Source organism: Pundamilia nyererei, unplaced genomic scaffold (assembly GCF_000239375.1).
Source record: "Pundamilia nyererei isolate P.nyererei 1_Seehausen unplaced genomic scaffold, PunNye1.0 scaffold00117, whole genome shotgun sequence".
Taxonomy (NCBI): Eukaryota; Metazoa; Chordata; class Actinopteri; order Cichliformes; family Cichlidae; genus Pundamilia; species Pundamilia nyererei.
This window is the reverse complement of record NW_005187518.1, coordinates 324,200-346,429: the sequence shown is the minus strand read 5'-3', so window position 1 is coordinate 346,429 and position 22,230 is coordinate 324,200. Positions and strand designations below refer to the sequence as shown.

At 42.1% G+C, this 22,230-nt stretch overlaps 3 protein-coding genes across 3 annotated transcripts in view; 2 read left to right on the top strand and 1 right to left on the bottom strand.

Moving 5' to 3' along the window:
• sh2b2 (SH2B adaptor protein 2) overlaps positions 1-10,957 on the top strand; it is a 24,979-nt gene extending 14,022 nt beyond the window's left edge. The window contains exons 3-9 of the mRNA XM_005742088.1: positions 3,611-3,712; positions 3,952-4,043; positions 4,428-4,528; positions 4,633-4,794; positions 4,917-5,119; positions 5,643-5,817; positions 7,373-10,957. Coding sequence (XP_005742145.1) covers positions 3,611-3,712; positions 3,952-4,043; positions 4,428-4,528; positions 4,633-4,794; positions 4,917-5,119; positions 5,643-5,817; positions 7,373-7,707 — 1,170 coding nt within the window. The 3' untranslated portion in view covers positions 7,708-10,957. The remainder of the gene's footprint in view (positions 1-3,610; positions 3,713-3,951; positions 4,044-4,427; positions 4,529-4,632; positions 4,795-4,916; positions 5,120-5,642; positions 5,818-7,372) is intronic.
• Positions 10,958-11,980: 1,023 nt separating this feature from the next.
• dnajc30b (DnaJ (Hsp40) homolog, subfamily C, member 30b) lies at positions 11,981-15,093 on the bottom strand. Its single transcript, XM_005742087.1, has one exon. The coding sequence runs from the start codon at positions 15,056-15,058 to the stop codon at positions 13,931-13,933; it is 1,128 nt and encodes a 375-aa protein (XP_005742144.1). The 5' UTR covers positions 15,059-15,093; the 3' UTR covers positions 11,981-13,930.
• A 1,168-nt stretch (positions 15,094-16,261) lies between these two features.
• Positions 16,262-21,925, top strand: bud23 (BUD23 rRNA methyltransferase and ribosome maturation factor). The gene is made up of 12 exons (XM_005742086.2): positions 16,262-16,443; positions 16,746-16,783; positions 17,655-17,750; positions 18,297-18,379; positions 19,475-19,571; positions 19,662-19,758; positions 19,836-19,886; positions 20,001-20,086; positions 20,292-20,337; positions 20,424-20,485; positions 21,192-21,281; positions 21,469-21,925. Exons 1-12 carry the CDS (start codon positions 16,396-16,398, stop codon positions 21,521-21,523), a joined length of 849 nt encoding a protein of 282 aa, XP_005742143.1. The 5' UTR covers positions 16,262-16,395; the 3' UTR covers positions 21,524-21,925.
• The last annotated feature ends 305 nt before the right edge of the window (positions 21,926-22,230 follow it).

Below are 22,230 nucleotides of genomic sequence, written 5' to 3'. Positions count from 1 at the left end.
TTTTTTTCACAGCCATTATTGGTATTGCGAGTTCTGTCTTTAGCAGTTTTAATTTTCCAAGCTTAGTGCATTTCTAGTTCCTCAAGTCTATTTATAGATTAGGAAAATGTTTAAAAAGTGATGAAGTAATAAAAATAACCAGTAGTAGTAGCACTTCCTAAATTCTAGTTTTAAATTTAGTTGGGCGATCCAGCCCTGCTGACGCAGAACGACACAGTTCAAACCACGCGCTCACGTGTGTGCACACACCCTTCACATTTGTCTATATGGGATTTCCAGATCATTGCCCCTGACCTTAAGTAGGCCACAAGGCTGTGCAGCTGATTGTGTGTAAATCTGCCACTGTCCTTTGATCATGGCTGGTGGGAATATGGGGGAGAGGGGTAAGGACAGGTGGGATACAGACGTGCGGGGGATGGGGGGGTATGAAAGTAGAAAAGCTGAGACTGTGGGAAAGAGAGGGAGAGAGGAAGCTCTTACATTGATTTCTATAAGGTGAGGGGATCACAAAGTTTCCCTTTCATGTGCAAAAAATAAATATCGACCGCTTCCGCGCCTTTGGCAAACTGTCAGCAGTGACCAACTGAAAATGGGAACCAAAATAGTTTTGTCAGTCACTCGAACTCTGCCAAGTTGCTAAGAACTACAAAAAGAACAAAAAACGTAATGACGGCTCTAAAGCAGTTTCATCTGTTAACTTCTATTAACATCCAAACTGGGAAAATTATTATCAGCTGTGAACAAGCCTGAGACTTCAGAGCGGCGGTTACAGCCTTGATGACACATTAATTAAACACATGCATTTCGACGGTCCTGCTCTGCAACTCTCTGACTTGCTTTATCACTGCCATCGTATTCGCGCAGTACAAGTCATAACAGTGCAGAGTCAACAGTGCATGAAAGATAAACTGACTCATAAAATCTCACTCTTGCCCGCTCCTGGCTCTGACTCCAGCTCCGTCCCTGTCAGGTCCATCTATCTGCTGGCTGCTCTGTGTGGCAGAGACGGCACACTGCAGCACGCTTTCGCTGCCTGCATTATGACACAGCAGCAATGCCTGAGATAACCCGCTCTGGTTCGCACCACAAAACTAACCTGCACAAACTAAAGAGGAAGAGTAGCAGCGGAGGCAGTTAACCTAAGGACCAGCTTTAAAGGTGGAACTATTGTGCTTATTTTTAGCTCCACATTATTTATTCAGTTAAGTTGAATTCAGTTTTATTCATATAGCACCAAATCACAGCCACAGTTGCCTCAAGGCGTTTTACATTGTAAGGTAAAGCCTCTACAATAATACAGTGATCTGATGACTCCCTGTGAGCAAACACTTGGTGACAGTGGGAAGGAAAAAGTCCATTTTAACAGGAAGAAACCTCAGACAAAACCAGGCTCAGGGAGGAAGACGGGACAAAAGACACACTGTAGAGGAGAGCCAAAAATTAACAATAACTATTGATGAAATGCAAAGTGGTGTACAATTACACAGAGAGTGAAAAGAAGTGAGTGACAAAGAAACACTCAGTGCATCATGGGAAGCCCCCAGCAGCCTAGGCCTGTTGCAGGGTTACTAAGGGAGGATTCAGGCACACGTGATCCAGCCCTAACTATAAGCTCTATCAAAAATGAATGTTTTAAGCCTAATCTCAAAAATAGAGAGGGTAAATGTCTCCTGAATCCAAACTGGAAGCTGGTTCCACAGAAGATGAGCCTGAAAGCTGAAGGCTCTGCCTCCCATTCTACTTTTAAATATCCTACAAACCACAAGAAAACTACCAGTATGAACGCAAAGTGGTCTATAGGGGTGCTATGGTACTATGAGGCCTTCAATAAAAGATGGGGCCTGGTTATTTCAAACCTCGTATGTTAGGAGAAGGAGAGGTGCACTTCACTAGAGTAGCTTTGCATGATTCATAGTTCAAAACAGTCCATGTTTATTTTATACTAGGACAAGCTGCTCAGTTTATCTGAAACAAGCTGTTTTATCTTCTATCACTTGAAGCCTCAGCTATTGGCTACAAGGGATTAGTTATATGCTGACCTCATTTTCTGAATCTTTTGCATTATTTAATATCAGCATCCACCATTGTAACTGTATTTGTACGGGCAGAAAATAAGTAAAAACATGTGTGTACTTTTGGTCACTACTGCAGCTTTCATTTCATGCATTATTCATTGTGAAATGCTAAATATTTATTTATCAGAGCCTTTACTTTCAGGAAAGTGACTAATATAGAAACACAGTAATGCACATATACACAGCAGTCAGGGAAAGCTGTTGCATGCATGCATGCATTCGTCTTGTTTCAAACTGTTTTACGTCCTGTCATTATACCAACTCAGAGCCTTCTATGCCCTTGAAAGAAGCCAAGCCCCCTTTTCAAAGTCACTTTTCTCACTTATCTCAGATAATAACCACACACTACTCGAGTTTTAAGCACAAACTGCTATGTGCACTGGTTGGCTTTTCGACAGACGGAGCCCACTTAGATTGCACAGGAAATAGTTTATTACAGGAAATGGTTTTTGACATCTGATCCAAAGAGAGGGATTGTGGGCGGGGACAAGAGCCAGCTGCACAGGTGGATCAAGATGAGGACGGTGTTTTCTCCAGACAGATCAGCTGATAAAAGCCTCCGACTGACCATCAGTCAGTCAGCCTCTTCCCACTCCGCCTTTCCTGAAACACACACAGAAACAGCTCACGGCTCACAACCTCGGCACACATTCACCGGATCTGCTGCGATTGTCATCTGGATCCAACTCTCTGCAGAGGGGGAACATGAGGCCAGCATGTTTTCTGTGTTCACGCTTTTATAAAGCCTTCCTGTGTCGTATTTGTTAGTCAGCCAGCAGGAATAATCGCCAAAAAACAGGCTTTGAAATGAGATACTGCATAAAATCTGAGCCATGGAGATATTTAAAAGTTATTTAAATGAATGTTAATTTCAACTGAGCGGTCCTATTTAATCTGTGGGTGTACTGCTAAGGCTGAACCAAATGTTGTGACTGCATGTTGCCCCTTAATTATCATGTATGAGAGCGAAGTTTGAGGGTTTGGAAAAGTTATCTTTGTGTGTTTCACACTAAAGAGAGGGGGTAAAGTGGTAAAGTGGTACTATTTAAACTACCGCACTACTAATTTAAAGCTAGAAAAATACACAGTTTCTACTTTTACAAGTGTTGCAGTTACCTCCTGTAGGATGTAACCCAACGTTTTTCTTTTTAACTTTGGACCAATTATATTTGCCTCCTCTGCTTTGGGACTTTTATAGTCTAAGGTCATCTGAAACAGGGCTTGGTTCACAATTTCAGAACACAACGGAAGGATGTTTTACATGTCTGCAACAGAAAGTATGAGTAGTTCAGAAGCAACTTTCCCACTTTAGATTGTGTCCTTAGTTTTTGGGGGCAAATGTTAAAGAGCATTTTAAAAAATCAACTTATTGTATATTAGCAAATGCGTTTATTTGGTTCCAACACCTTCATCTTACCAACCTTGGCTCAGTCCTGACTGACCTGTTGGGACTCACTGGTGTCAATTGCAACAAGCTTACTTTATGCCTTTAGTATGTGCACTATTTTTAATATGCGTCTGTTTGTATGTTGTAGTCCTCAAAGCCCAAAGTTAGCATCCCTTTATCAGCCATTGTGGAGGTGCGGACCACCATGCCGCTGGAGATGCCTGACAAGGACAACACGTTTGTTCTTAAGGTAGGAAATACACAAATATTTGTGCACAACAACTTCCTGCTTAACATCAATAACACTGAAAAACCCTACATATGAAACAGAACTTAAAAAACGTCTGGTATGCAAATCAAGTACACCATGACTTTGCTGAAGTCACGTTCCACTTCACCTGTTTTTTGGTGGGGTTTTCTTTTTTTGCTTTGACGTGGTGCACTGAACACAGCTCGGTGTATGACTGCAGTTTTTGGCTGCTTCCACAGGTGGAAAACGGGGGAGAATACATCCTGGAAACCATCGACTCGCTGCAGAAAAACTCGTGGGTTGCTGACATCCAGGACTGCATAGACCCCGGGTAAACCACCAGATAAATATTTGCTGTTGACTGAAGATGGAAAGAAGGAGAGAGGGACGGAAGCGGGGGCGGAGGAAAGAGTGGACGGGAAAAGGGGGAGGAGGGTGAACACACACAGTCATTAATCATCCAATTACTAGAGTTTTTGACAACTTTCTTGAGCATAAACATGGGCGAGCTTGCACCGCGGACATTCCTGCCCAGTTTCTTGGACGAGTGGACATTTGTCAGTGCAGCTCAGGACATAAACAGAAAGGTCGCTTGTGTAGGTGCTTGTAGGATTTGTGTAGAGTCGTCTGTTAGGACTCACTGATGTTTGTTTGCTCATGTGTGTGGATGTGTATACGTTCCTGCGGTTCTTCTGACCCAACTGCTTGTGTACAGTGACAGCGGCGATGACATCGAGTTGGCGTCCTGTCCTCATGGTCAGGCCTCCAAAGAGTGCTCCATGGTGGCCTCTTGCAGCTGCGAGCTGCTTTCTGAGGGTGAGCGTAGAGACTTGTTTTTAGTCTCCGATGCAGCACCGTGTAACATAACGTGAACATGTTTTGACACTGACCAATACAATAATGTATAAAAACATGTTTAGGAGTGTACCGTGCTCCAGAGAGATCGTGCTCTACAGCAGCAGAGCATTACAGCACCTCCTCAGTCCGTTGCAGGGAACCTCCTTTCACCCAGCACCCATCTCACATGCCTTTAGAGCGCTTCCTCCAATCCCCAGAGGCCCAGGGCTCCAACTCCTCTGCAGGTAATGATGAATTCATTTTATTTTCCTTACAGGGTGATCCAAGCAGGTTTACGAGAAAATAAACATGAGAAAATTACAGATGGGGAAAAATAAACCGTGGTTTCTCCTGTGATGCTGCTTAGGTGGCAGTGAAGGATCAAAAGACTCAGATGGAGATGCCAGTTTGGCAGGTTACCCGTGGTTCCATGGCACGCTGTCCCGCGTACGTGCAGCTCAGCTGGTGCTTGCCGGTGGGGCGAGAAGCCACGGGCTGTTTGTGATTCGTCAAAGCGAGACGCGTCCGGGCGAGTACGTCCTCACCTTCAACTTCCAGGGCAAAGCCAAGGTGAGATGAGTAGATGGACGATCTGCAATGTCATGTGACTGAAACTTGCACATTGGAAATGATTTCAGTTTTATCTGGTGAGCTGGAAAAAATAAATGTTTATTTTTTATTTTCGTTAATTAAAAGAAATTGGCAGCTTTAACTAAATGACATACATATTGTTTTGTTCTGTGAATCCTGGGGACTGCAGTTGCTCAGGCTCTGGAAAAGCTGCAGTAATGTCAATGTTTTATGTTCTCTTATGTAACATGATCCCTGCACATCACATCCTGCCAGCCGGCAGTGCTGAGGAAGTTTCAGCTGCCACCTCTTCCTCTGGTGTCAGCCTTGGGCGGTCTGCCACAGCAATAAGTCTCTCAAATAATGTCCTGACCTCTATCTTGGTCTGGTTTGTCTGATTGTTTCTGATGCTCACTGTGTCTCGCACTTTGCTTTGTCTCTCGTTTTTCTCCTCTTCTTTCTCTACTTCCTCTCTCTACTTGTTAATGCCCCCCACCCTCCACCTTTCCACTCTTCCTACCAGCACTTGCGTCTGTCAGTTAATGAGAATGGGCAGTGCCACGTCCACCACCTCTGGTTCCACACCGTATCGGACATGCTGCGACACTTCCACGCCCACCCCATCCCTCTTGAATCTGGAGGCTCAGCTGACATCACATTACGCTCCTATGTACAAGTGCAGCGGAGCTCAAACACAGGTAATCAGTGCAGTAACTTACAACACATGTTGTGTACACTCGACGTTTACTTTATTTTGGTATACCTTCTATTACTAGTACTTTCCCATGATTTGAGTCTCAGCACTCAGATATGGTCTTCTGCATTCCTTAGTTGTAAAAAGTGGTTATTTAAGTAACTGTTGCCTTCCGATCAGCGAAAAGCAGTCTGACCACTCTCCTCTGATCGCTGACATCACTCACTGGATTTTGTATGTTTCTTTGTAAACCTAGAGATGGTTGTGGGAAAATATTCCAGTAGATCTGGAGTTTCTGAAATAATGAGGCCAGCCCATGTGGCAGCAACACCATGCTCAAAGTCACTTAAATCGCCTTTCTTCCCCTTTCTGATGCTCAGTTTGGACTTCAGCTGGTGATCTCAGCCGTGCCATCTCTACATGCCTAAATGCACTGAGTAGCTGCCATGTAATCAGGCAACTGGATATTTTCATTAATGAGCAGTTGAACAGATGTACCTAATAAAGTGGCAAATATAATTTTAGCTGCTAATTTGCTGAATTTTTACTCACAAACCTAATAATCATTAACACTAATGATTATTAGGTTGTTATGAACTCAAACTCAGACTCCACGTAAGGTTTCCTGTGGAGCTTTGGACCTGTTTATATCTCACTGTTTACCACATGAACCCTGCAAACTAGTTCAGGCGAGCAACTTGAGCTCCATTGCATCATATACACGTAACATATTATACTATTTATGCTGCAGAATTTCCCATCTGCTCACTGCTGCCTTGCTTTTCTGCCAGCTGTTTCAACCCGTTCACCATCCAGCTGTCGGCTCTAGGAAGGATTCACTCACCAGTTTTATACGTAGAATATTTGTGGCAATCGATTAGCTTGGACCTAAACTCTTAACTGTAATAAATCTGTAACTGTAAAGTGTAACGTCAAACCAGTGGCGTCATTACTCCACAGATCTGATGTAGGTAATATAACAGGATACACTGCAATGCACCAGCAAAGGCAGAGAATTCGAAAACTGCAAGCTGGTAAACACAGATGTAAACAATACTGGATTTAAAAGACCCACCCCCACCTTCTGCCCTCCACTCTCCTGGCATGGGATAAATGCCCTCCTGTACAGGAGAGTGAGGGGGCGATTATACCGCAGGAGTTTTGCATGCAGGCCGAGACTCCGGCTCCTAGCCACTCTGGTGGTCACAAAGAAGTCCTCTGTTTCCTCAAATGCTGCACACACTCACGCACTCATTGACAGACACACGCACACACACACACACAGTGAGGGTTTGATTCAGGGTGTAAAAGACTTTATTGATACGCTGGTCAGGCGTGTCTTTGGCAACAGTGTTGTCGGTGTTATTGCCCTCTGAGAGAAAGGATAATAAAGGAGGTTCGCACCGCCTGTGTTTACACACTGCTCTGTGAAGAAGCTTTTTACAAGCAACTCTCTTAGTGGAAGCCAGCAAACAAATAGCAGCAGCACAGAATATTCTGTATAATTAATATGTCCTCTATTAAAAGGATCCCTTTCTTCTCCCCACAATCTCCTACAGATGTGACCTCGCCTCCAGTCCTTACTCCATCCAGGGATGCAATGTGCCGAACAGATTCAGCCCAGCCAGCTCTTCACCTTCCTGGAATCGCAGCACCTACGGGGCCTCCATCTGATGCCCCACTTTCCTCAAGCACCTCCTCCTCACCCACCGCCCTTCCCTCCCTCTCCCGCAGCGACCCAGGTACTGGAGGAGGAGTAGGTGGAGGCTTGCAGAGCCGGAGCAATAGCTCTGAACGTCTGCTGGAGGCCTCTAGTGGTACATCTGATGACTATCATGATGCTGATGGGACTCGCAGGGCCCGAGCTGTGGAGAACCAGTACTCTTTCTACTAAATGACCCAGGCCAGGTCCAGAAAGTTGGAAGCTACATTGGGCTCTCCTCTGCTGATGTTGAAAATGGTCCAAATCACTGGATCACTAAGCGTCCAGTTTGTCGGTTTTTATTTCAAGGCAATTTCCTGTTCCTCTGATTTGACAAGGGATGGGATGATAATGATCCTTAGCAGCGTGGCCATGCTCATAAAAACCCTCCGCCTCTGTGGATTTCTCTGTGGATGCCGGTTAATGGGAGACAGTGAGGGCTAAAGGTAGGAAAGGATGGGTTAAGGTTGAGAAGAAGCTGTTTAAAAAAAACAGAAAAAGGCTGTGGTGAATGTAATCGTAGGTGGAGAAAGCAAGAGGAAGTCATCCAGTAGAGTCATATGGCTTTGATTCATCTCTACTGACCACTTCCCGTTCACCCTTACCCATAGTTCCCTGGGAGCAGAGCCCGTGTCACCACCCTGCTGAAGGCTTGCGAGTTTAAAATGACCCCGAAGAAACAGCCCCTCCCTTCTGAGCTCTGTTAATGTTTGTAAAGCTGCTTTGAGCCCGTCCCGGATATCCTCACTTTCCCTGTGGGCTTTCCCTACAGAGTCCTGCTCTGGGTCTTTGCTCTCCACTAACATAAGTACAGCAATCATGGGTGTGTTAGTGTTAGCTCGGAGATGTTTTTTCCCAAACATGTACAGCCTCAAGGGTCTTAGTGCCTGACAATTATCTGATTAATTTACTGTTTGAAACATACCGAACCTGCATATCTGCATACTGAGAGCATTTTCTTCTACACAGACACACACGGTCATATGTTGTGTTACAAATCAGTTTAAAGCTGTTTAAATGGAACATGAACAATAGAAGTCTGCACGAACAGGGAAGCGTGGCTCCAATTTTGTCGTCCTACTGGGGTATTTCTATGAGTGTGTGGTGGTGTAGTAGAGTGCAAATATTTTTCGATGATCAGTGTGCTACAGTAGTGTTTCTGAAACATGGTTTTCGGGGTCCCTCCATCTGGTGACGGTTCTGTATTCACGCTCAGCATATGAATAACCTGTAGATTAGATATCCTGTTTATATAGATCACATTAAAGTAATGCCTTGAAAATATAATTATACCAAATCCAGCATTTATCGGAGGGACTTGGGACATGTTGTTTTGAATGGTAGCAGTATTGTACACTGTATATGTGGCCTGCAGGTGAGCTTTTGGGTGTGACCTGGAATGACACAGCTAGTTAAATAAAGGGTACTACATGGCCATGCTTGAATGGACAGATATGGCATCACTGCTTTAATTTGTGCCGACATGGGAATAAGCTTTATGCAGAAAATTATTCAAGAAAAACATCATTTTCACAAAAGGAAAAGTGTGACATTTTTGGAAATATTGCTAATTACTAATTAGTGTAATACCACCAGAGCCCCATCACTTCCTATCACTGCCTCTGTTATACTTACATTGGAGAGTGAAAAGCAGCAAAGCGTTCAATGAATGGGACAGAACAGAGCTAAACATTAGCAGAACTTATTTGGACCTGCGCCGGATCATTTCAATTTTCGGAAAATTACTGTCAGTCATTTTGATTTTCTTACAGTGGAACAGATTTTGCTCGTTGCAAGCTAGAGCCACACGGGATTTATGACAGGACATCCTCCCTCGGAGGCGTGTTTCCAAAGCTGTGACTCGGACTGACATTAGCACTGTAGTCAAACTAAAACAGAAACTTGCCTGAGTGTAAAAAGCAGTCGGTTATTGTGGTAAGTGGTGACTGTTGTCAGGTGATTGCTGGTAGAAATCGCACGGTGCTTATTTGATGTCTAGAAACCAGACTTGTCACTAGGTGACCCTCTGGAAAGTAAAAACTGAACTATATCTATGGTGTCAGACACTTTTTTTCAAAAACATGGTCAAAATTTGAAATGCTTTTCGGCCACATGAATGTTACAGCTACCACAGGACCAAAGTTGATTCTGGGCTATCTTGCAAGTGCCCCGTAGTTCAGGAAGTTCTGTTTCCTGTGCAGCCACGCTGCCAACAGGTGGCTAATTTAAATCAAAGACTGGAAACACAGGGAGCAGTTTTCCTGGCCAAGACTCGCTTGTGTAACATGTACAACAATATGTTCTGATTGCATGCTGGACTAATTTTTGGCTGGAGCTACTTTCCAAGCAACCTGCAAGCTCGCCCAAACAGAGCACACACTTGCAGTTTGGGATTTGTGCTAAATAAAGGAGACATAAATGAGCCTCGGAGAAGCTCATAGATGGATATTGTCACCTCTAATGGAGTCAGCCTGTCTTAGCTGAACCCTCTTTACCTCCAGTCTTAAAACTGGGGCAGGCAACATGATTTTGGCACCAGTGAGCAATAATCCAAGAAAACTATGATTGGATTCCTGCATCTCTCATGGCTTTGTTTTGAAGGTTTAAAAACTCTAACCTGTGGTAGGGAGACTTTGTCCAATCACAGGTATTTTCAGGCCAGATTAACTGTGCAGTATAGAGAATTTTAAGTCCATCTGGAAAGTGTTGGCATAGTAGATTAAGCAGAACCCTTCAAAGTACGTGCATATGCTTGTGCTCATCAGATGAAAGGCTCTTAGATTACAGAGGGCAGATGAGGAGTTTTTTCCTTCTAGATTTCTGCCTGTTACGCTCTTATTCTAATGAATAATCTAAAAGATAAATTTGGAAACTGCAGCTTCACATTTGCTGTCAGTCATCTCAGCAATCTCTTGGCAAGGCAGTGAACAAGCATATTTCCTAACATGTCAGTCTTTTTTCTTCTTCTTTCTCCTTAAAGCATAAAAAACAGACAGTGCAACAGCCAAGCGAGCAGCTGTTTGTAACAGGTGGCACATATGCAACACTTTTCTTCAGTTGTAATAAACATATCAAGCGTTAACTGCCCCTTCAAGCGCGGCCATTTAGCCTCACAGGTGATTGCAGTCGAGGAGCGGACGGAGCGGTTCATGTGCCAATTTGAATCCTATTTTTGAGACATATTTATTCCTCAGCCGTTGTAAAATTACATTTTTCCTATTGAGTCTTACTTATGTACAATTGATTGATTCTTCTTGTTTGTTTGCAAGAAAGCCATCTCACATATCGCAGATTACTCATCGTCTCCCTTTTATTTTCTTAACACTCCTACAGCCCAGTTTTTCTGTTGTCTGGCTGAGTTTTGAAGAGTCTGTGCAATTTTGTACAAAGTGATGTACTTGACATACTACTTTATATTTCTGTGAATAAAATGTGAACAAACTTTTGCACGCTTTCTCCAGTTATTCCCGCTGAGACGTCACAGGTCAAAAGTTCAGGCAGGTAACAGACTTGAGAGTTTCAACAAACATATTCTCATAAAGTGCCGAAAGTAGCACAGAGACAAAAAGAGACCTACTTATGAGTCTGTGTTAACAGAGGTATGAAAACTCATATGTACTGTGGGTTTGCTCGCTGTTTGTGTGTTTATATTTAACGCAACCACCCACCTTTATTCTATAATTAAGCTCTACGGCTGACATAAAATGACCTGCCATACTTTCATGCTCCCCACGTAGACTCATCAGGGTGGCCAGTGATCTCAATTTAAAAAGCCACAGTTTACAAATGTTTGACTTATGCTAGACAACAAGTTAAAGACATGAGTCAATATTTGTAGTGCTTTTATGTCTTTAATATGTTACAGCTTGCATGCATTCATACTCACACAAAGAGCCTCTGGGAGCCTGTCAGGCCTCCAGCTGTAACCTAGTGATCATTTCGTTGTGCTCAGATGCCCTCTACAGGTCAGCTCTTGTAACATTGGGGGTGACAAACACGGGTGCTCTGTGCACATAGTATTAAAGTAGTAATTATTTTCCTGCAAACACCAATGCAGTATCATATAATGCATTTTTTATTAATTTCTATTCATGAGGACATGATACAGTTATCTCACAAGGAAAAAGAAATCTGGATTCAGGGCCAAACTAAAACGTAATCGCTTCTAAGCTGGGCTGAATCCTCGGCTCAGGTAATTATTAGGTAACTGCAGCGCTTTTAACTCACAGCGAGAATACAAGAAGGGTTTGAGTTCTTTGGCCGGGGACTTTATCTCTGTACCTTTATAGGTTCTCTCCCTTTACACATGCATGTTAGAGTAACGTGTAATTCTAAATTGGTCATAGGTGTGAATGTGAATATGAGTGCTTGTCTCTCTGTGTTAGCCCTCCGTGTTGTTGTCCTCTGCTTCTGGCAGCTGGAACAGACTCTGCCTTGATGCTGAATCAGTCAGGAAGAAAAGGGATGCACTGCACAGTTTTGTATTTTTCGTACTGGAGCTTTCCTCACACATAATAATCGACTTTAAATTTAAATTTTACAATACATGAACATATTTACACTGAAATACATGGAAGGAGGTGCAAGTATGTAATGCAACTAATACCAGCTTAATCTTATATGGAAACTTGTTTTTGCTACTGAAAAGTCAAAATAAGTAACAAGATTGTAACTTTGAATTTTGACTTATGTATGGCAAAAAATATATATTTTGTACCAAATCTTTTTTTTCCCCAGTGGGACAAAAAAAAAAAAAATCCATAATCTTCAAATTTTACTAAAGTGATTTTTCCACATTACAGAGCTGGAGTATAAGGAAGGCCAAAAGAATTGTGCATTATACAGGAAGGACAAGTTGAATGATCTTTGTCCTTTTGCAGAAGTTTGATAGACAGAAATCAACCTGAACCACCAAAAGCTGTCTGACTTCAGCCTGCTACTACAGAAAATAGTATAGGTGCTAGAAAGACTAACCCAAGTCTATGCCAGGTACATGGTTTGCAACATGTTTCTACACCGATTTCATAGATGCACAGAAAAGAAAAAGGGTCCAAAGAAGTCAAAGCTCCAGCAACATTTGCAGTATAAAGAACAGCTTTGTGATTTTTACCAGCCTGCTTCATCAGGGTAATCTTAATACTACAGGTGTTGTTGGAGCTTTGACCTCTTAAGACATAAAAACTTGAAACGAGGTAATGAGGACATCACCCATACACTGAGTGTATCAGGGGTGTCAAATGCAGGGCCCTGGTAACACGAACCGTTACACTACAGGACAGCAGCGACATCTTTAACTTGTTCATAAAATCCATAAACATCACTGTACATGAGTGAAAATGGGTCAAAGTTATTGTTGCTTTTGTTAGTTACAACAGCTACATGTGAAGGTTTTGTGCTTTTGCAGGTCCACTGCGGTGTTTAATGCGGGTTTCGCTCCAATCATCCGACTGTGGATCAAAATGGGCTGCCGGTGACTACAATGACTTTGACACCCCTGACTTACATTCAAGTCCCCAACCTGTGGGGTGGTTTACAGTTTCCACTGCCTTCGATCCATCGCCCTTCTACACGTGGAGAAACTGAAACATTCAGTTGTTGTCGTACAGCATCCCTGCCTGTCTCAACCAGGTTTTGCTTTCTGTAATCATTCCTCATGTTTACACTGGTCATTAAGGACGTGTTCACACCATGTGTGCATAGTGCTCACAATGAACCAATACATACAAAAAAAAGGGACATTCAGACAAATGCACAACCTGATTTTCCACTTAGCGTAGGCACAGGTTGTTGGATTTAAGCAATCCTCTTCTTAAATGAACTTTCAAAACCTTCAAAACCCAGTCTCTTTGTTTCCCTGAAAAGCAGTTCCACCCTGAGCTCAGGCAGATATAGAAATAAGTGAGCTGCCAACAAAAGAGCTTGTCTTTCAAGAGGACATCCTCTTTGAAATGGGGACAGCTGAAGGCTCATTTTAGCTTCAGTTTTTTGACTGGAAGGGGAAAACTGGGGCTTTTGTCCAACATCGCTTACAATAAAAACACATCATGCGTGATTTAAAGGTCAATTCTATGTCTTGTGAACTATTAAAATGAAGCCTGGCCTCTTTTTTGTCATCACTAAGCATTAACAGGAGGAACGACTGTGAAAAGCAAGAACTCTTTTGGTTTTTTTTCAATCGAAGACTTGAGAAATGAACCCATGTTTTTAAACAATCAGTATACAGTACAGACACGGAGCCTAACAAGTTGCTGCTTGAAACAGCTTAAATAATCCGAGTGAGACGGTTTGTTTACTCCTGAAAACAACTGAACCTCTTCAGCTGTCAGCAACTGTGCAAACACTTCCCGTCTCCACCTCCTCACCCTGAGAGTCATAAAGTGCAGCCCCAGAAGCGCCTCCGGCTGCCGCTTCTATTTCAAGGCCCGTTGACATTGATAATAATTAGCCCTGCCATGGCCAGCAGCATTACCACAGCCACCTTCATCATTTTCTTCTGCCTCCACCTGCTATGATGCTTCTTCAGCTCCTCCTCCATCCGCTGCTTCCTGGCTCTCTGGTCCTTCTCTCTCTGCAGCTGCTCCCCATAGTGAGCCTGATAAAAGGCATCAAAATCAAATATGGGCCTCCCTCCAGGTTGGGAGAACTGTCTGGCTCTCTGCTGAGGTTTTTGTTGGGAGCCCGTGGATCTGCTGGAAGCCTCCTTGCTGGAGGGTCTGCCTGCATTTTGGATGTCTGCCCGGCTCAGGATGCCGCGGTCGTACTTCCTCCTCAGGCTGATGTTTCCCAGCACGGTGTAAGCCTCGCTGATATCAGAGAAGCGCTGGGTGGCCTCCTTGCTCCCGGGGTTCTTGTCAGGGTGGTAGATGAAGGATTGCTTGTAGTAAGCCGTCTTGATCTGAGACTGCGTGGCACTGAGAGACACTTTGAGGATGTCATAATAGGCAGTCCTGCTCCTGTGCAGCAGAGGAGCGTCTTCTGACCTCCAGCTGTAGCTTCTAGCTGCTGTGAAACTTGACTTCAGGGCGTCATGGAGCAGATTCAGACATCTCAGTCCGTGTCCACTTCCCAGCCTGTCTGATCCAGGATCTGCCAAGATGAAGGTAAGCGTGCAGAGAGCTCGGCGCTGTTGGGGGGACCTGAAGGCGTCAGGGTGGATGGAGACAGCTGCTGTCGTCCACAGTCTCATCCTGCAAAGCAGCAGCTTCTTCTGGAGGAAAAGAGCAGCTTTATGAGCTCGCAGGCTCCCCGTGTTTTCTAAAAATTCGGTGAAACCGGAGGCAGCCGCACTCTCCAACACCTGACTCCCGCTTTCCTTCACTGTGGAAACTTTCTCTGACCTGAGAAGTGTTTCTGTGCTTTCTGAAGCTGACTGAACTGCACGTCCACACTGGACTGATTTCTCTGTAACCCGACCGGTAACGAAGGCATGGTTTGTTATAAGACACCCGGGACTTCCTCCGGGGCACACGGCTCGACTCTGGCTGGTTTTGAGAGCAGACAGCCGGTAAACTCCGTTCCCCAGCCTTTGACCGACCTCTGCCATTTTATCGAGCAGGGGCCGGAAAACAGCTGCAGCATCCGGCGCGTGAGAGAAAGAGGACCCAATCAGAGTCAATGTTTACAGGAAGTAGTCAAACACAACCGACCAATCATTTAGCAGAGCACCAGTAACATAAAGATCAACATTAACACTTTATTTCTCGTGTAAAATTAAAGGAAATTAGGACAATTGATTATCTTTATCTTCTACAATGTAAAAAAAATTGAGAGAGATTTAATTTAAGTCCTTTTCTTTTAATGAAATGACAATTTCTTATTCTTAAAACATTATTTTTTATTTTCTTTTGTAATGTAAAAGACAGAGTAGCTACCCATGCAACAGCGTCACAACCTTTGATAAGATAATTCCAACTTTGTTACTGTGTGATTAATTAAACGTGAATGTTATAGAGGAAAGGGTTTCTATCTCTCTGGATGCAAAGTAAGACGGATAAGAGGATTTCATGAATGAATTAGTTTCTGCATAAAGTTCCTGTTTTTGTTGGAGTCAAGAGGAATGAGAACCTGGATAAAGGTGCAAAAAATAGACAATAAATCATATCACAAAGATGTAGCACGATGAACAGATATATTAAAAATAAACTGTAAGTTGGTGATGATATGGAGGGCCAAAAATGATTATAATTAGTGATTATAATAATGTAATAAATATAGTATTAAAAATATGGCAATAAATCTGATTTAAATCTGATTTTTTTCATTACAGTTAATCTACAAATATTATTATTTGAGATTTATCTCAAAATGTTGCCCTCTCAAAATCAACAGCAATAATAAAAGAATGTCCTAGATTAAAGTCGAAAGATCCAAGATCCAGATTTTAAGTTGAAGTAGTAAGTATTGCAAATTTGCTACGAAAAATAATGTATAAGTATTGGGACCACATTCAGAATAAAGTATTAGTCGTTTTTTTTTCTAACAATCTATTCTCAATGAATTTAAAAAAATGAACTTCCAGTTCGACTTCAATCTTTTTTTACTAGCATTTCTGATTTTGAGAATTAAGTCAAAATTTGAGATAATAGTACTATGTTAGGATCAAAGTAAAAATGTATATTGATAATAAAAAATGATCTTTTCATATGTTTTCATTTATTTTATTTATTTATTTATTTTAGAAAGCTTAGGGTGGTCGGCACGGCAGGTCAGAGGGTGGCAGTAAAGCGCTCCAACGTTCCAAACGGTGCAAAAGAAGAAGAGGCGTGCCGTCGCTTGTGAATGACGTCAACATAATTCACGTGTGGGTCTTTTGCTACCAGGCAGCTTGTTTATTAAGTAAAATTACTCCCGTAACATAACGACTGACAAGGAGACGCGAGCATGGCGTCCAGCTGTCGACGACCCGAACACTCAGCTCCTCCAGATGTGGTCAGTCGGACGGTTTATTCTTTTTTTTTTTAGCTTTTGTTTTCTGCCGGTGCTTCTTCTACAGGAGCATTTTAAATCTATAAATGGCTCTTTAAAGGCCTCCAGCTGAAGCAGCTTTAAAGACATGGTTTAAATGGTTGTTTAGTGAACATAATTTGTTTTTTTCAAAGGATGTGATTTGGTGAGCTGTGTGTTGGTCTGGTTTAAATGATGCTTGAAGCACCAGAGAAGCAGCTGCAGGGTTGTAGGAGTAAACTGAGGTGTTACTGATCTGTCAATCTGATGTGCTCTAATCTCTGCAGTTCTACAATGAAGAGGAGGCCAAGAAGTACTCCCAAAAGTGAGTGTGGATGTAACGATACTATGTTTGTGACTACGTTACATGTTTATATGTAACACACAGCTCTTTTTTTATCCAGTGTCTCAGTGTTTCTGTCCTTTGACATAATTAAACTGTGCGCTTCATTTAGTTTTTTTTGTTAGGGTTGCATTTCTAACATAAAGAATCTAATCTCAGTAGTTTTATTCCAACCCCTTTACTGTCTGCTGCACTTTATATATACATTCTGTATATGATTGAGACACTTCATTTAAACCATTTTTATTCTGCCTTCGTGGCTTTTTGACTGATGTTTTTTTATGTTTAACTGGAAAGCGTTTGGTTTTAGGACTAAATGAGCAATCCGTTAATCTGTATCAAACCAGGTACAGTGGGTTGATAATGAGAACTCATTAGTTGCACCTCTGGGTGAATGCTCATTACTGCACAGTTGTTCAGTGTATAAATTAATTTGAAGACCTCAGGAAAGGATACATTTTCTTGACTAAATTTAAAGATGCCCCGTGTTTAGCCTCTTTCATCCCACCTTGGCTAACTTACTTTGATGTGGGACACTGACCAAAGATTCAAACACCTAAAACTCCTTTGGGTCAAACATATAACAACTTAAAGAGTCTTTGTTTGTGGCTGTCATGTATGAACCACCCTTCCTCTTTCAAAAAAAGGGGTATAGCTGTGTCATTAGCCCCTTTCCCACCTGATTCAGACGGATTTACAGTAAAACAGAATAGAGAACAGTTTTATGCCTGTCCGTTAGCAGCAAGTTGCCTGATTTTGTGTTCATAAGCGAGAAAATTAAGTTAGCATATGCCAAAAAATGTTTTAATAATATAAAAGATCTGAAATCTTGTTGTGTTTTGTTGCTTCTTAGCTCTCGAATGATTGAGATCCAGACCCAGATGTCAGAGAGAGCTGTGGAGCTTTTGAGCCTGCCAGAGGGACAGCCCTGCTTCTTGTTGGATGTTGGGTGAGTGAGTGGCTGAATTTACTTATAGCAAGTGCATTAAGTTAGAGATGTAATATGGTAGTACATATTTACTCTTACTAATGAATGCACGTTTAGAACTAGCTCCAATCAAACTTATTGAATTCTTTATTAGTAATAGAAAAAAAAAGAAAAGAAAAAAGAAGTAAAGCATTTAAGGAAATCCCTGAAAAACTGAGTTTTGAGAAAGTGGCATTTTCCAATAGTTTCTGGGATATTATCTTTATCCTCCAAGAAGCCTCTTGCTCAGGGGATGGCGCAGTGCTTTTAGTCTAAAAACTTGGGAGGTGGGGGATGCAAACATTTATGATTGGCTGTGGAGGGTTTTGTACCTCCCAGATTTATTTGAAGCACCATTTTTTTTCGTGGTACTTAAAGGTTGAAATGTGGCAAAAGTCAGAATGTCTGCTGGTGTTGTAGAAAAGTCATTGTTATGAGTTTTAGTTTGAACATAACTCATTGTTACGGTATGTGACACAGTAATCTGATGTATTTGTGATGAGAAACAATCTGGTCTGTGCCTCTCAGGTGTGGCTCCGGTCTCAGCGGAGATTACCTGTCAGAAGAGGGACACTACTGGGTCGGAGTCGACATCAGCACCGCGATGTTGGGTTCGTTTGACACTCAAACTTTATAGCACTCATGATATACGGAATATATCATTACAAATTTGTACATGTGCAGCTAAATACTGGCATAATCTAACACACCTGAAGGAAATGAACAGTCAGCCTCCTGTTTTATTGATGTCCGTGTGTTAAAACGTAATGTTTTTCCCAACATATGGTGCCAAAGCTTGACTATATTCCAAAAATATTCCTAAAGTCTGGCTTCAGACTGGAACTAGATGAGTTAAAGGAAGACATTGTTAGCTTCAGGACATCCAATACATTCACACACTTATAGGTAGTCATAAAACTAGAGTATAAAATGCTCAGAGTGTGCAAAATCATATATCTCGCCACAATACACCACGAGCAGTCTAAACTGTAAATACAAGGCAGGAGGGATCCACGCTTTAATGTCATTTAGGCCAAATTCTGACCGTGCCATCCAAGTGCTGCAGCAGAAATTGAGACTTATCATCACCAGGCAATATTTCTCAAATCCAGTTGTGGTGAGCTTATGTACATTTTAGCCTCAGTTTTCTGTTCTTAGCAGACAGGTATGGCACCAGGTGTGGTGGTCTGCTGGTGTAGCCCATCTGCTACAGCTCAGACCTTTGTGCGTTTCAAAATACTCTCGATTTACTGTTGCTTTTCTATCAAGTCCAAGCAGTCAAGCCATTCTCCTCTGTCTTCAACAGGATGTTTTAACTCTGAACTGCTCCTTATTGGATATTTTATTTTTCTGACCTTTCTTCGCAAACATTAGAGGTGGTTGTTCGGGGAAAATCCCAGCAGTTTCTGAATACTCACACCAGCCCTGATGACATCAACAAAAATGCTTAATTCAAGTCACGTAAATCACCTTTCGTCCCAATTCTAATGCTTAGTGAACTTCAGCTGATCTTCTTGACCAGGTCTACATTCCTAAATACATCGAGTTGCTGCCATGTGATTGGCTAATGAAATTTAAGCCTAAAATGTATTTTAAGCATGATAACAGATCCAATATGCGGTTACGGTTGGTTGTTTTTTGTGCATTTATGTCACCACAAGAAATACATAAACTCTAAACAAATGTAATTCTCTTCTGTGTGACAGATGTTGCACTGGACAGAGAGGTGGAAGGAGACCTCGTACTGGGAGACATGGGCCACGGGATGCCGTTCAGACCTGGTACCTTTGATGGTTGCGTCAGGTAAAGAACAAAGGATGCTTATAAGTCAGGCTCTTCCTGGGAATTTTGAATGATTTATGACCCCTTTAAAAAACTCTTTTCCTGTTTCAGTATCTCTGCCCTGCAGTGGCTTTGTAATGCAGACAAAAGGACGCACAGTCCTCCAAAGAGACTCTACACCTTCTTTAGCACCCTGTACTCATGTCTGGTAAGATTTTATCACTCACATATCCAGGAAGCTTATTTTTGATGAAAACATTTTATAACCTCTTTTTGCTCTTTCAGTCAAGAGGCTCACGTGCAGTCTTTCAGCTTTATCCTGAGAACTCGGAACAGGTAAAAGGGGGGAAAAAACCCTCTTTGTGTTTCCATGAAGGCTCTGTGTCAGCAGAGGAACAGCCTGAAGGTTTCTCTTCACTCACTTACCACCTTCCTCTTTTCTCTCCAAAGCTCGAGCTGATAACAACACAGGCCATGAAGGCAGGTTTCAGCGGAGGCATGGTGGTGGATTACCCCAACAGCGCAAAAGCAAAAAAGTCAGTATTTACTGGAAGTGGCTCCTTTTTATTTTGACGTCTGCAACCGATTCCTTTCTAATAGGCTGTGAAATTGGTAGCCGGGTGCTCACAACACAGGGCTAATTAGAACAGGGGGGACTTGGCTGCATGATGTATGATTACATATTGGAGCTGTTTGGCTGGTTTACGTTTTCTTACACACTCGCTTCCTGTTTATCTCCAGGTTCTTCCTGTGTCTGTTTGCCGGCGTAGCAGGAGTTCTTCCCAAAGTAAGGAAAGCTGTGGATGTTGTGGGTTGCTGCCTTTTGTTTGAACCAGATGATGATCATGTTAATGTCTTTTTCCTGTATTTCAGGGACTGGGATCAGAAACGTCAGACAAAGCTGTTCCAAACCAGGTTCAGTACTCAGGACAAAGGTAAAGACGTCCACTGCAGGCGATGCTGCCAACCCTGAGCAATTAGACTGTTTCATAAAGCTGTTTGCATGGGTTGATATAACAGCTGTTAATTCAGTTTATTTCAATCTCTGGTGTTTTTACAGCTTTTTGTGTGTTTGTGTTTCATGTAGACATATGCAATGTGTTTCAGCCCGAGGCCACTTGAGTGTTTTCTAATGTGTTTTTCTGCTGATTGTTCATTGTTGACTGCCGAAGGAAAGAATGTATGGGATTTTAACAACCTTACATTTTTTTTTATTTCCCGTCTGTGTGGTATTAGCTTTCAAAGGATTTGCTACATCTCTTTTTTTTCTGCAGCAAACAATATGATCAGTAAAGATGAATGATGTCGGGGACTGTTTGCTACAGCTGTAATTTATTCTCATCGGGATAATTGGTGATTTGCTTATGATTTGTGATAACGCAGCCGTATAAATCATCCCATTTATTACTTTGCAATAGGATAGTGAACTGGTCTCAGCTTTGATGAGTGCAGGTTCAGTCTTACCTGCCTTTATGAAGCCAAAAGACCAAAAGAAATGACAGAAAGGGTCGTTGTCCTGCTTGACTTAAAACCCTGTCAGGCAGGTTTTCCTCCCTTTTACAGAGTAAGACTCAAGTGACTGGATATGTGAGATGTTTTGCATCTAATGCTAAGTATTAATATTCATTTGTCGCTGTGAAGATGTCGTTTCAGAAACATGAAGGGAAAATCGCTGAAGAAGGGACGAGACTGGATCCTGGAAAAGAAGGAGAGGAGGAGGAGACAGGGACGGTGTGTGCATGAGTGTATTTTCAACTCTTAGAGGACGAAAAATTGAATTCATTATGCCGAGCTTAAAGCTCTGAATGTCGTAATATACTTAGTTTAGCTTTAACTGGATTTTACCTTTTATTGCCTGTATTTTATAATGCACCTTAACTGGCTTCTCTGTCTCCGCTGTGTGTTTGTTAACCTGCAGGGAGGTTCGAGCCGACACTAAATACACTGGACGTAAGCGAAGACCTCATTTCTAGCTCTGACTCATGCAGCTGCGCCTTCATTAGCCCTCCTCTGTCACACACACACACACACACACACACACGGAACCACCTCTGGAACTGCAGAGTGTTTGGACTCTGATTTATTTTTCAGCCCTTTAATTCAAGTGGATGTGATGCAAGAGCAAAATGCAATTACAGCCAGTCGTTTTTATATTTGGTCGAGTGTTCCTCGCTAAAAGCGGTGAGATTGCACTCACAATGTTCAGTTTGGCTGGAAGTACATGAACAAATGTGTGTGTACTCACAGCTGGTGGCAAAAACCACAGTGAAGAAAAAACAAAACAGTATAAATAAATCAAAGCAATTTTATAAGTGGCCATATCTTTGTGGTTTATTGTATTATCTGCAATGTTTTCTCAATTAAAACTAAACAAAAAATGTATTGAGGTTGTTTAATTATTTATTTTTAGCTCATAAAAGAAATTAAAGAAAGAGCCACAAAATGAATTTGCCTTTATTAGGGAGCTATGATTATAAAAATGACTTAATAATGAAAAAAATGGTAGTTAATCAGGTTAAAAAGAAATAAACTTCAGGAGCTGCGTTTACAAGGGAGAAACTGAACTAGCCTCATTTGTAATGGAGGAAAATTATTGTTTCTTGCAGCTAAGAAAAAATAAATTTTTGTGCACAAGTTTTAAGTCACCCCTCATTGTTGCATATTTTGCTTCCAAGGAGCC

Coding starts and splice junctions, on each gene's coding strand:
- bud23 (XM_005742086.2), top strand. CDS start 16,396: ATGGCGTCCAGCTGTCGACGACCCGAACACTCAGCTCCTCCAGATGTG. Junction 17,751..18,296: donor TGCTTCTTGTTGGATGTTGG/GTGAGTGAGTGG, acceptor TGTGCCTCTCAG/GTGTGGCTCCGGTCTCAGCG. Junction 20,486..21,191: donor GTTCAGTACTCAGGACAAAG/GTAAAGACGTCC, acceptor GTCGCTGTGAAG/ATGTCGTTTCAGAAACATGA.
- dnajc30b (XM_005742087.1), bottom strand. CDS start 15,058: ATGGCAGAGGTCGGTCAAAGGCTGGGGAACGGAGTTTACCGGCTGTCT.